The following is a 12,071-nucleotide window of genomic DNA, read 5'->3' on the forward strand; positions in this document are numbered from 1 at the left end:
TACATTGGTATTGTGTATACATTGTAAATCTATTTTTCAATTACCTTTTGTACAGGTGTTTATTTACATGAATTTATTTTATATCAGAAACCCAATTTTTAAATAATAAAGATTAGTTTACCCTAATCAAGCAGTTTATTAACTACACCTTTAATAAAAAGGTTTCATCTTGGGAATGGAATAGCATAATGTTGCATGTTCACACTATACAAGGCAAAACACTCCTTTTTTGGTGTGATGACCAAAAACGGATTAGCCCCACTAGGCTAATGCAGTGTTGAAACAATGACAAAATACAAATGTTGAGCAAGCATGAACAAGGTACGGCAGCTGTAATAAAGGTGATGCGTGTGTTGAGAATCCTAAAGTCACACGAAGCCTACAACAGGCGTCCACTTTAGTTTTAATTAAAATATAATATTTGATATTTTGGGAAAAAATATCCAATTAAAACCAACTTTGAGAATAAGTTAATGACTCCTGCACGTCTTAACTAAGGACCACTTTAGGACACAATGTACAGTGAGGTTTGCATGTCCAAAACAGAAAACAAGCTATCAAATAAACCAAGAACACAGCAGTGTGAAAGCGGGCACGGGACTAGCTGTCCAGTTTACTCCCAGGCTGGCTGGGCTCTACTTCCTCACGCTGGGTCGAGTTTGGCGTCTCTTGGGGGTTCTGTGCTGGGGCCCACATCCATGTCCTTCCTTTCCTCAAACAGAGGCACCAGTGGACAGGGCTCAGTCGGTGGCGAAATAGCTGGGGGTAGGTGTACAGAAGAGGCCTGTACACCGGCCTGGGAGGAGGCTGCCTGGGCAGAGATGGCCTGGGAGGAGGCTGTCTGGGCGGAGACGGCCTGAGAGGAGTCTGTCTGGGCAGAGACGGCCTGAGAGGAGTCTGTCTGGGCGGAGACGGCCTGAGAGGAGTCTGTCTGGGCAGAGACGGCCTGAGAGGAGTCTGTCTGGGAGTCTGGTAGGTCTAGAATGGAGAAATATCAGCATTAAGGCTCCTATCCACTAGGTGCCCACCCCAGGATGAGGAGTCAGCTGACTCACTCAGGGGGAGAGTGGCGATCGGAAAATCAAGTCAGATCTTATTGTCGTGTGGTGTGGGGGGGCTGAAGACGGGCTTTTGCTACCCCCAGTTGAGTCGGGAGGGCAAAGATCATTGGGCCTGAAGATGACTGATGGCAAGAAGATGTATGTAGTTTGTACTGCTGAAGATGGCCTGACTTAAAGTCTCCCTGAGCCTTTAGTGTCCCAAAAATGACCCACTACACATCAATCCACGACACAATTCAAATTTTCATTCTCACCTGTGGGGGGGGGCTGTTTTCTGGCCAGCCTCCTCTCCAGGGCCAGCTGTTTGTTTAGCTGGATGCGCCTCAGCTGCTCCTCTGTCAGGGTGGTGGCTGGGGTGGAGTGGACAGGGCCTTGGGAGTCCAGAGGGAATCTCCCAGTGCTGCCAAAGGGATCTGGATCCTCAAAGACATGCTGCACCGGAGTCACCTCTTTCTCCCCTGAAAACAAGTTAAAATGGGTCTTATTGACCGTAACTGTTCAAACCAAAAAAAAAAAAGGTAAAAAGGCAAAATGCCATCCCTACCAATGAAGTCCTCATGAACCAAAGGCATGTCCAGTCGTATTCTCTTCAGGCAGGTCTATGGTGTGGGGAGGGGTTATTATTATTGATTCATGAAATTGATTCATTCAATGATTCATAAAGAGGGGTCACATGGTAGAAAGAAATACCTTGATGTGTACACCCTGTGCGCACGGATTTGTAAACGGTTCCCTCGGATTACAAATCTGTGCGCACAGATCTGGTTTGTTCTACACAGCAGGGATTCCCCATCAAGCATTATGACGCTGAATGCATATCTGATTCCAACCGGCATCTATACAGTATGAATGACTGAAAGTAGTGTTTATCTTTTAACAATTGACTGTACAGTTAAGTTGGCCTTACAAAAGAAGGCTCTAACATTAGAGCCTTTTTTGTTCTTTAATAGAGTTGCAGCAAGACATAACGACGTAGATTCATATACACAGCTAAATGTTTTTTCTTGTTGCATTGAAGTATCAACCAATATATTTTTGAACAATAAGCAGGACTCAACAATCCCACCTGAACATCCTTCTTGCTTCCCAGCTTCTCCACTTTGTCCATGAAATCATCAAATTGCAGTTTGGGATACAATCTGTGGGCCCAGTTCTCCATCTTCTGCATGACTACACGCAGATCCTCTGCCTAATTTGAGTGCCATGAAGATATGACACACAAGATAATTATGACAATGTCTTGCTCACTCTACTCCTGGTGTTTGACCGTGGCCTATTGGCAACGCCTACCTCATGCCCTTTGCCTTTAAAGCTGACATTGTCAAACAGGGTCCGTAGAGCTGGTAGTCCCCTCTCTGAAGTGAGCCTGGAATGGAAAGAATTAAAAAAATACAAAGAGAGTGTATCTAATAAGATCAAATCAGCTGGTCACAAGTCATCTATCAAGGACTAATTTTTAATTCATAACAATTATTATTTACATTAGTATGGCAAACATCCGCCGCGGCTTAGTGTTTCTGGATCCATCAGTTTTGGAACCTAGTACACCTAACTGCATTCTAATCATCACTAGCAGGATCCCAATTCTACGACAATGCCTACTGACGGCTGCTCAGCTCATCTGCTTTATAGGAGTACCTCTGGGAATCCAGTTTGGGCTGTGGCCTTTTGACCGTCCTTCGTTTAGCTGTGGGAACATCTGCTAGTTTGGAGAGGTCTCCGTCTTCCTCCCCTGAATCACACCAACCCAACAACATTCAGTACCGAGGTGATCACAATTGCTTTGTAGATGTTGGACATCTTAAAAGAAAGATGTGTGAGATACCAGTTGTTATTATAACAACATTATAAAAATCACATAAGGTTTACTATATCATTCAGTTAGCCTTTGGCTGAAACGAGTTTTAGCAAGTAGCTTCAGTGTACAGACAATAACGTTAGTGTTATGGCGAGGTTACCCTCACCATTACCAAACGGGTCGTCTCCTCCAAGGCCTGGGGAGCGGGGTGGTGGGAGAGGAGGAAAACTCTCATCCTCGAACTGGTCATAGTCAGGGAGGTTAAAACGGCCATCTCCAATGGAATCAGACATTCCTGTAAGGTAGTTTCCTTTTTTTATATATTTGTATCATTGTGGCGTTGGTAAGGGTAAATTGCTTGGCAACAATATTTCTTTGAAATAATCGTTCTTGTCATTACTTATATCTATATTAGAACAGACGATATTACTTTGTACTGCAAAGTGAAATTTAGAGTTAGACCTGACATGCAACATGTTCGGCCAGTTATTGTCCTTCATCCTCGGATGGTTGTGTACTTGAGGATATATGAGCGCTAGAACTCTACAAATTCGTTGTCAAGTTGAAAAAGCTAACCAAGTTAGCAGTAAGGCACCCACTGTCTTTACCAAAGTTGTTTCAATAGCAATAGCGTCATGTAGGAGTCATATAGATAACAAATGCTCTAGATTTTCATCGAGCAACGGAAGCATTTGTAAACGTCTGCGAGGGCATAAAATGTTGCCATTAAAATCATTTCAGTCTATTGTCGCAACACCTTACCTTCATTAAGCGAGGAACTCAAGCAGACGCGGCAATTGTCAGAGACTGCCGCTAAAAAAGCCACACTACTTCCGGTTCGGCCTTTCATTTTCCAAAATAAAGGCAAACAATACAATATTTGACTACAATTAAAAAAGAGCCTAATTAATTAAACACGTTCGTATAATTTACTGGTAGACACCTTAGGTTTCAGTATGGTATGTATTCTTACTTAATGAAACATCGTGGTTTGATGTTTATTCGTCAATTGTTGAATTCATACCGTCTTATTTTGTAGCTACAGCAAAGTTTTTAGATGCATACGCTACGCATCATCACACCTGGCCTCAAACACACCCAATAACGCGTATCTGACAATATAACAATAGCTCGTATTGATGCAGTTTTGTCAGTTGTCTTTATTTATGCATTCTCTCTACGTTTTACATAATCAATATGCATTTCCCTGCTGTTATTATATAAAAGAGGGAAAAAACAAGACAATCTTAAAAAATAAAAAAATCTATTGGAACATGGCATGCTCATTTCACATCAGATACCATGTTCTGAAGAATTGGAATTGTACAGACCAGTATTGTCCGTTTTTATCAAGTTAAGTCTGACAATTAAAAATTAATGCTGCCCCCAAAATTAAAAAAATAAAAGTAATGTCCTTAAAATAATATGAAGCTGTGATGTCTGCTGTATGTATTTGCTCAAGACACCAAGCATAATCAAGATAATTGTGTGTGTGTGTGTGTGTGTGTGTGTGTGTGTGTGTGTGTGTGTATGAGTGTGGGTGTGTGTGCGGATGTATTTGTGTTGTTTCTTCAGAGGCGTCTGCGCAGCAGGAACATGAGAAAGACAGCACTGAGGAGAATGCTGAGGGTACACATGGTCGGAACCACAATCTCTGTCACCATCCCCATGTGGCTTATCAAGGGATCTGAAAAAATCACAACAGACACATCCTCAATACACACACAATCCTCCACGTCCCCCAGTGCACCAGCAAACTGACTCAAACATGAACCGGTCTTTGTACCTAAACTTCATCATGAACTGGCCAAGCCTTTGGCTTTCCTGCAAGTTCCTTATTTTCCTGGGACATTCTTCTAGCTGGAGGGGCAAAACAAAGAGAACCCCTGTTAAATTTTGGATAAAGTAACAATTTGTCTTTGTTTTGGCCCCTCCTAGCTCTACACTATAGTGGGATGCATTGGACTTACCTGCAGCAAGAAGCTGGTTACTAGAGGTGCAAGTCTCAATTGCTTTCCCCTTCCAACTCTCCAGCTGTGAAAATGAATAAATGTTGGAACATCAAATATTATGGTCACAATTAATTTTGTTTTAGAAAATATATGTTTAACCCTTGACTGACTGCAGCCACACAGTGACTTTACCTCTCTCTGACTGGGGAATCCATTAGAACTGATGATGCTTTTGTAGTACTGAACCGAAGCTTTTGGATAACGGGGTTTATTTTTGTCCCTGAAGTCTACGTAGTAGAGGCCAAACCTCTCAGAGTAGCCCTCATCCCACTCAAACTTGTCAAGCAGTGACCAAGCAGTATAAGCCTTGATATTCACCCCATCCTTTATTGCTGCAGTTCAAAGAAGGAGAAAATTATCTAATGAGTTTTTATTGAACGCAAAGAAATATCCAAATTATGGTGCCAAATGAGACACTACCTCACCCTGAAACAAGTGATGAATGTATTGACCATGGTCCGCTCATACCTTTTAACATTTCATTAATGTAGTCCTTAAAGTACTGCATTCTCCAGTCATCGCAGAGATCCATGCACATCATCTTCTCAGATACACCATTTTCTGTCACATAGATCATGGGGTTGCCATATTGTTTCTGCAAGGAGGGGTTACACATATAATGACATACAGACATGGCTGGAATGTGAAAATAAAAAAGTCTGCAAACAGAAAGGGAAGTGTGTACAGATGTATCAAACACAATGGAATATGTATTCGATGCATAATAGAATAACATTTAGCCTGGCTATCAGTAGCAGCAAGTCTGTGGTGACTAGCTAGCCTGTTATTCCGGACAGGATCTGAAACCAGGTTTTTTTCCTTCACCTTAGTTTTACATAGAGTACTAGTTTACCCCTCCAGGGATAGGTACTCCAGGACAGGCAAAAAAGGGGCCACACTTTACTTTAACTAAATTCATTCATATATTTTATTTACCTTGACAAAATTCAGAAGGCGGCGAAAACCCCATGGCACTGAATAGAGCCATTCAGAACCAGGGTCGGGCCAGCGTGGGTCTACCAGCTCGGCCAGGTCCCGATCTGTGAAGTAACTGTTACCATGACCGGAGGGGTAGTTCTTCTGTGTGATGTAGCGTGTGGTGAAATGGCCAATGCCTAAGAAGTCACAGGTGCCCCTAATGTAGCTCTTCTCCTGGGCGGTGAAGACGGGTAACCGTGATGCTCCCAAGCCCTGCTGGGCACTTTTCCTACCTAGTAGATGGAAGTGGAACGTATGTTTGCATAAAATATAGAATAAAAATGTTTTTGATATATTTCTATTCGACAAGTGGTGGGGTTGAAGGTAGAATGTATTTAAACTATAAAGACAATTATGTAGATAAAACAGTCCCCATGAGTAGAACATGACATGCCTCAATCCTGTAATCTTAAGAAGATGAATAAACAACATATTATTTTACCAATAGCACAACACATCTTTCTTCTACCATCTGTTTTTTGGTACAGACTCAGGAGATTCTGGTGTCAAAGAAATCTTGTCAAATTGAGTTGAACTGTTGCCCCTAAGATGAGCCTCTCTCTTACCAATGTAATCTTTCATAACCTGAGGATAGTCTCCATTGAAGAGGGGTGTAGCAAACCATCCCATGTAGAACTGGACATATCGTTCTGCGGCTTCAATGTCCTTCTGGTTGCTGATGTCAACGGGTTCCCCCCAGTCGCCCGACAAAGAGATCCCAACCAGACCTGCAGAGACCCACAGCACACATAGTTCACACACTGCAACGCCACTGGCATTGGGGGAAGTTATATGGCGTATAAGCTCTTCCATCACCTTTTTGCTTGTTTCGCCACTGAGTGTCGTAGGTGTGCCAAACTTTTGCATGTGCCTGTTGCAGATAGAGGGAGAGATATTGGTCTTCTTGTATTGACTATAAATTGTTTTAAAAAGAAGCAGCCCTTCCATTGTATGAACTGAGTTATACATACAGTATATAAATATATAATACAATAACCTTTATTATGTGATGGGCAGCCTTGTAAGCACCCACTCCCCTCAGCTTCAGTCCTGGTGCGTGTTCCCCTGTTTCATATCCTTCCACTGCAATCGACTGAAGAAACAAAATGCAGTGAACTACAGAAAGGCTGTTTATGTCTATGTTATGCTTTATGTCCTTTTTTTTATTGTGATTTTAGCTTTAAGTGACTTGTGACTTTAAGTTACTGCTTCAGCTTCTCATTATAGCTAAATCAACCTGTTGGCCAGCCCAAGGCTGGTGCAACTCTACACCCCCATTGACAATAATGTTATTTTATCACCAATACAATGTTACATAAACGTTTTTTCTTGTTATGCTACCATAGTAAAGGTCCACTATGGCATGCATTTCACTACAATCCATCCCGCCAAGGAGGGATCACTATTTCCTTGCCCTTTTTCTGGGGCTTAGGTGGAGAGAGGGTCATAAAAAGTGGCCTGTGAAACCCTTTTAGACTGTAAGGGCGAAACAAATACAATTGTCTTGACTTGACTCACCCATGGATTGTTGAACGTGATCCAGTGCCTGACTCGGTTTCCAAATCTCTCAAAGCATAAATTGGCAAAGTCATTGAACAGGTTCACCATGCTGGCGTTCTGCCATCCTCTGTATTTTTCCTCCAAGATCTGTAAAATTCAAGAAGCAAGATTTCTGTTCTCAACCATCCAAATTCAGGCCATTACAGGCCAATTTCAGGCCAGCACAAAAGTAATGAAAAGCCTGCATTAATATTTCCAGGATGAATGCTTACCTGTGGCAAGTCCCAGTGATATAGTGTAACAATGGGTGTAATTTTATTCTCCAGAAGCTTATTTATCAGGTCATCGTAATACTTGATTCCTTTCTCATTGATGTTCTCATCTGAAAGATATGTATATCCGAATCAATCAGGAGGATTCAGCATTAAGAATACACAGTCATCTGCAAAGATTTGGACGGTTTATTATGAGAAGGCTGTGTAGGAGGTTACTTTTTATTCCAGTGGGCAGAATCCTTGGCCAGGATATGGAGAAACGATAGTGTTTAAGATTCATGTCCTTCATCAAGGAGATGTCATCCTTTAAGAAGCAAAGCAGTTGTTAAACAACAAGACATGTTTCATAACCAAGGCCATTTGTTTGATCCATTACATGTTTAGTTGTTCTGCACAGATAACAGATGTTTTCTATTGTTTTCGTTGAATGCATCACCTTAACTTTGTGGTAGCCTTCACATGAGAAGTCTCCAGTGTCATTCAGGAAGATTTTGCCCTTTTTGTGGGCAAATGCATCCCAGATGCTCATGCCTTTGCCGTCAACGTTCCAAGCACCTTCTGTCTGGTATGCAGAACCACCAGCTCCCCAGGAAAAGCCTGAAGGAGGGGGGGACATAAATGCAAAAAGGACAGCTATAAGCAATAAACATAGCCCTCTGCTACAGCTTCAAAGAATGTAAGAGTGATGCTATAATGGAGGCCGGAAAGTGACATGGGAGTTATTTCTTTATAAAGTGCAAGCGCCACTTTAGTAAGTAATGGTGCTATCCATTTGTATGGTACGCCGGTACGTGCTAGTCCTAAATTGTAATTCTCCCAGCTTTCTTGCATTTTCAGGGCATTTCAGGGTTGAACACCCCCTTTTGGTCTGTCCCACACGCTGTTCAGCGAGGCAGACCGTACGAATCAACAACAAAAATGGCTAAGCCCATAAAGAGATTTATTTTCTTTGTATTTGTACCACGTTGGTCATTTTAATATAGATTTGAAATGCTCTTACACACTTGATTACATTGCTACTTCATTCCGATCAACAATTTATGCATTGCACGGTCTTGCTGTGTGTATAATACAATGAAAAGTTGTGTTGTTTGTTTTCGAGCTGGGGTGCGTTTCCCAAAACATTCGGTTGATACGTTTATGGAAAAAAGATAATTCAAACAATGAATTTGGTGAACATTTTTGTTTTTTTTGCCACCAGTTCGAACCCTGCCAGATGCGCCTTGTTTCCTGAGTTCTAATCATAGATTTTTGATGTTTGAAGTCTGTCGATCTCTTAGCAGTACCTAGGCTGTATATTTCCCTCCTAAAATATTTTGATAGCCTATTCATTTTGACAGGGGGGCAGCATCTTGTGTTGTCGCTGCAGGGGATGCATGTTTCTTCTTATTTTATTTTAAATTGTAGGCAATCACTATTGATGGATTCAGTGATTATTTTCCTTGATTCAGTTTGCGTCGGTCGCCAAGAAGAGTCTTTCAGAATCGTTGGTTCATTCGTTCGTTCAGTCGAGTTTCCGGTAGCGGTGAATAGAATCATAGAATGCACGGTTCTCAGCTGAGTCAGTCAGACTCAGCTCCTCCATCGTTGTCATTCTCAAACTATAGTGGAATTCGGTCATCAATCAACCATACATTACAACTTTAACCAAACGCAGCGGGATGTGGGGTGTAGTTGATTATTGGATGATTAACATATCAGCAAGATAATAGACTTGATTTAGCAATGATGGTGGGGGTCCCGGGTGGAGAACGAACCATGAAAGAACGAGACACATTGACGAGACATTCAAATATTTGATTAATCTGGCATGACACAGAAAGTACAAAGCCAGCATGCATTTACCATTACACTGATATTGAATGAATCGTATGATCGTACGCTTGTTCACTAAGCCTCTTCCCTCTTCAACACTCAGTCAGTGAACGAACAGTGAGTCAGCGAGTCAGAGACTAGTGGGTCTGGGAGGAGTCGAGTCTGAGAATGAACGAGACGAACGAGAGAGAAGAATCAGTTCGATTCGTTCTTGTTAAAGATTTGTTCATTCGAACTGATTCAGTCGCGAACGACCCATCACTAGCTATCACTTAATTCATTTCTCTAAAACCCACTGCCCAGAATCTTATCACATATGTAAAAGTAACAGGGTTGTTAAAGCAAATATTTGCGAGCGATTAATTGTCCAGTGATGTTCCGCACCCTTACATTTTGAGGTGCTACTGCACTCAAGTCTAATTGTGTAAAAAAAGACAAAGAAGACTGAAATCGGTCATATGACCATGAATATCCAGGAATTATGTGGCCTAATACGCACCTACAACAGCCCTAGGGCTATTTACCATGTGGGTAATAAGGATTCAGCCAGACTATGTTGTTGGGAAACAGTCAGGGAGCCTTACTTTGCTAGTACTATGGAGTTTAATAACTTACTCCATACTATGAGCTAAATATGTAGGTGAAATGGTTTTGGGGAACAATTAACTGTTGAGTCCCTAAAAGGTAGGTTGCTAAGGAAGTTAGAAAATATGCTTTTGGGAAACAAACCCCTGGTTTAATAAAGAGGCTAATATAGCTAACAATAACAATGACTAGCCAATGAGAAACGGGAACGCTATAAGTGCTGCAAGCCAAGAAATTACGTGTAGAGCAGGTCGACATACCGGTGTAGCACGACAAATTCGATTTGTAGCGCAACAAATTCGCTTGAGTTGAAATATTTCAACTTTGCTGCGACATTCGCGTGATGGCAGCCAATCAGCGTTCAACAGCGTGGCCACTGAGTGACATGGGTAACGTAACAGCCCAATCAGCGTTCAACAGGCCAACCGTTCCCTGCAGTGCAGTCCGAGGTGAACCGCAGCAAATTCGCCTGACAAAACTTGCAGTTTATGATTTGTCGCGCGACAAAACTTGGGCGACAACGAGAACGGGCGACAAATGTGTCTTTTGGTGTGAATGCACCTTAACACGAGCACTTTACTAAGTCGCACGTGCGCTTTAGTAAATTTCAAGCACGCTTTATGGTGTGTTCCAGACGCCTAGTACACCACCCGTACGAGTGGGGAAATCTCCCAGCTTTCTTGCGGCATTTCACGGAGGAACGCCCCCTTTGGCCGGTCCCACTCGGAATTCTGAGTATACTGATGGTGCGTTTTAGTATTCTCTGCGAACCGACTCGGACCTCGGATGTGACGTCACGCCCACCCTTCAATCGTTTTATTATGTTTGGCTCGGTCGTTGGAGGAAAACATGGACGCCACCCGGAAAGCTGTTGTCGCGGTAGCATTGGCAGAGTACCAGGCGCTCCAAATTAGGCCATAGGCAGAGATAGGGACGCAGTAAGGTATTGCAGTAATACGAGTAATTGAAATTGCCATTTAAACCACCAAAGCGGTCCAAGCACAACGAAAACAGTTCATACTTCAAGTCACACACCGGGCGCAGCCATCTTGGATTCTGTCTCGGAATTTTGCTCGGCCTCCTCTGAGTTCATCCGAGCAAGCAAATTCGCTGTCCGAGGAAAAGGGGCGTGTTCATGCGTGTCGCTAGGCAACGTCCTCGGACCTCCGAGTTCGGATGGATAATAAAACGCACCATGAGTTCAGTGAGCCAAATGAAAAAAACAAAATGACTGCCCGTCAAGAAATGTATGTTCTTTGTATTTGGCGTTGGTCACCACGTTGGTCATTTTAATGTCGATTTTAAATGCTCTTACACACTTGATTACATTACTACTTTATTCCGGTCACCAATTGATGCATTGCACAGTCTTGCTGTGGGTGCATACAATGTAGAGTTGTGTTGTTTGTTTTTGAGCTGGTTTGCTCTATAGGCTAATATAGATAACAATAACAATGACTAGCCAATGACAAACGGGAATGCTATAAGTGCTGCAACCCATGAAATTACGTCAGGTTCTCGCTAGAACAGGTCGGGCGTACCGGTGTACCATACAAATGGATCGCAGCATATTAATTATCATGAGTCGGCGTGGGGCGTAACCATCGGGATCCATCCCCCACCCCTCCTTTTCGCTCAGCCCTAAACGCAGCTTATCTTTGGATTTTGAGGTATCTCGTTAATCAGAGAAACAGAGCAGAATTTATTTTCAGGGAATGCATTACGCTTCCATACATGGCGCTGAGCCCCCACGCGCTGAAGTAAAGCGTGCGTGAGATTTACTTCAAGCGTGCGTGCCACTTACTAAAGCACGCGTGTGATTTATAAAAATAATACTCCCACGCCACCTCCTGGGCTCCATACGTTAGCATACTTACCGGTTGGGAAGACACCATAGTAAAAAGATCCATGGTCGTTCTTTGTCCAGTCAAAGTCTTCGATGGCTGACACACACAGCATCAACACAAGCAAATGACACGTCCTCAGTATGCTCTGTGGCAGCATGGTGATGTTTGGCAGGCAGTTGGGTTACACCTAAAAGAATAAC

General features: G+C 42.6%; 2 protein-coding genes across 3 annotated transcripts; both read right to left on the reverse strand.

Moving 5' to 3' along the window:
• Positions 1-95: 95 nt before the first annotated feature.
• tipin (timeless interacting protein) lies at positions 96-3,656 on the reverse strand. 2 transcript variants are annotated; one of them, XM_079736150.1, is made up of 8 exons: positions 3,622-3,656; positions 3,032-3,154; positions 2,700-2,793; positions 2,352-2,427; positions 2,128-2,250; positions 1,606-1,660; positions 1,316-1,519; positions 96-978 (listed from the first exon to the last, which is right to left on the reverse strand). In XM_079736150.1, exons 2-8 carry the CDS (start codon positions 3,150-3,152, stop codon positions 644-646), a joined length of 1,008 nt encoding a protein of 335 aa, XP_079592276.1. In that variant the 5' UTR covers positions 3,153-3,154; positions 3,622-3,656; the 3' UTR covers positions 96-643. The 2 variants fall into 2 exon arrangements, with proteins under 2 accessions (XP_079592276.1, XP_079592275.1); XM_079736149.1 differs by having other exon boundaries at positions 3,026-3,154.
• Positions 3,657-4,430: 774 nt separating this feature from the next.
• On the reverse strand, positions 4,431-12,028 carry lctla (lactase-like a; the record flags this gene model as incomplete). The annotated part of the gene is made up of 13 exons (XM_079737125.1): positions 4,431-4,546; positions 4,830-4,893; positions 5,004-5,203; positions 5,340-5,466; positions 5,808-6,082; positions 6,416-6,577; positions 6,666-6,720; positions 6,847-6,942; positions 7,368-7,496; positions 7,622-7,731; positions 7,841-7,928; positions 8,061-8,221; positions 11,902-12,028. 13 exons carry the CDS (start codon positions 12,026-12,028, stop codon positions 4,431-4,433), a joined length of 1,710 nt encoding a protein of 569 aa, XP_079593251.1.
• Between the last annotated feature and the right edge of the window lie 43 nt (positions 12,029-12,071).

The sequence above is a fragment of the Pollachius pollachius genome (assembly GCF_949987615.1).
Source record: "Pollachius pollachius genome assembly, chromosome: 5".
Taxonomy (NCBI): Eukaryota; Metazoa; Chordata; class Actinopteri; order Gadiformes; family Gadidae; genus Pollachius; species Pollachius pollachius.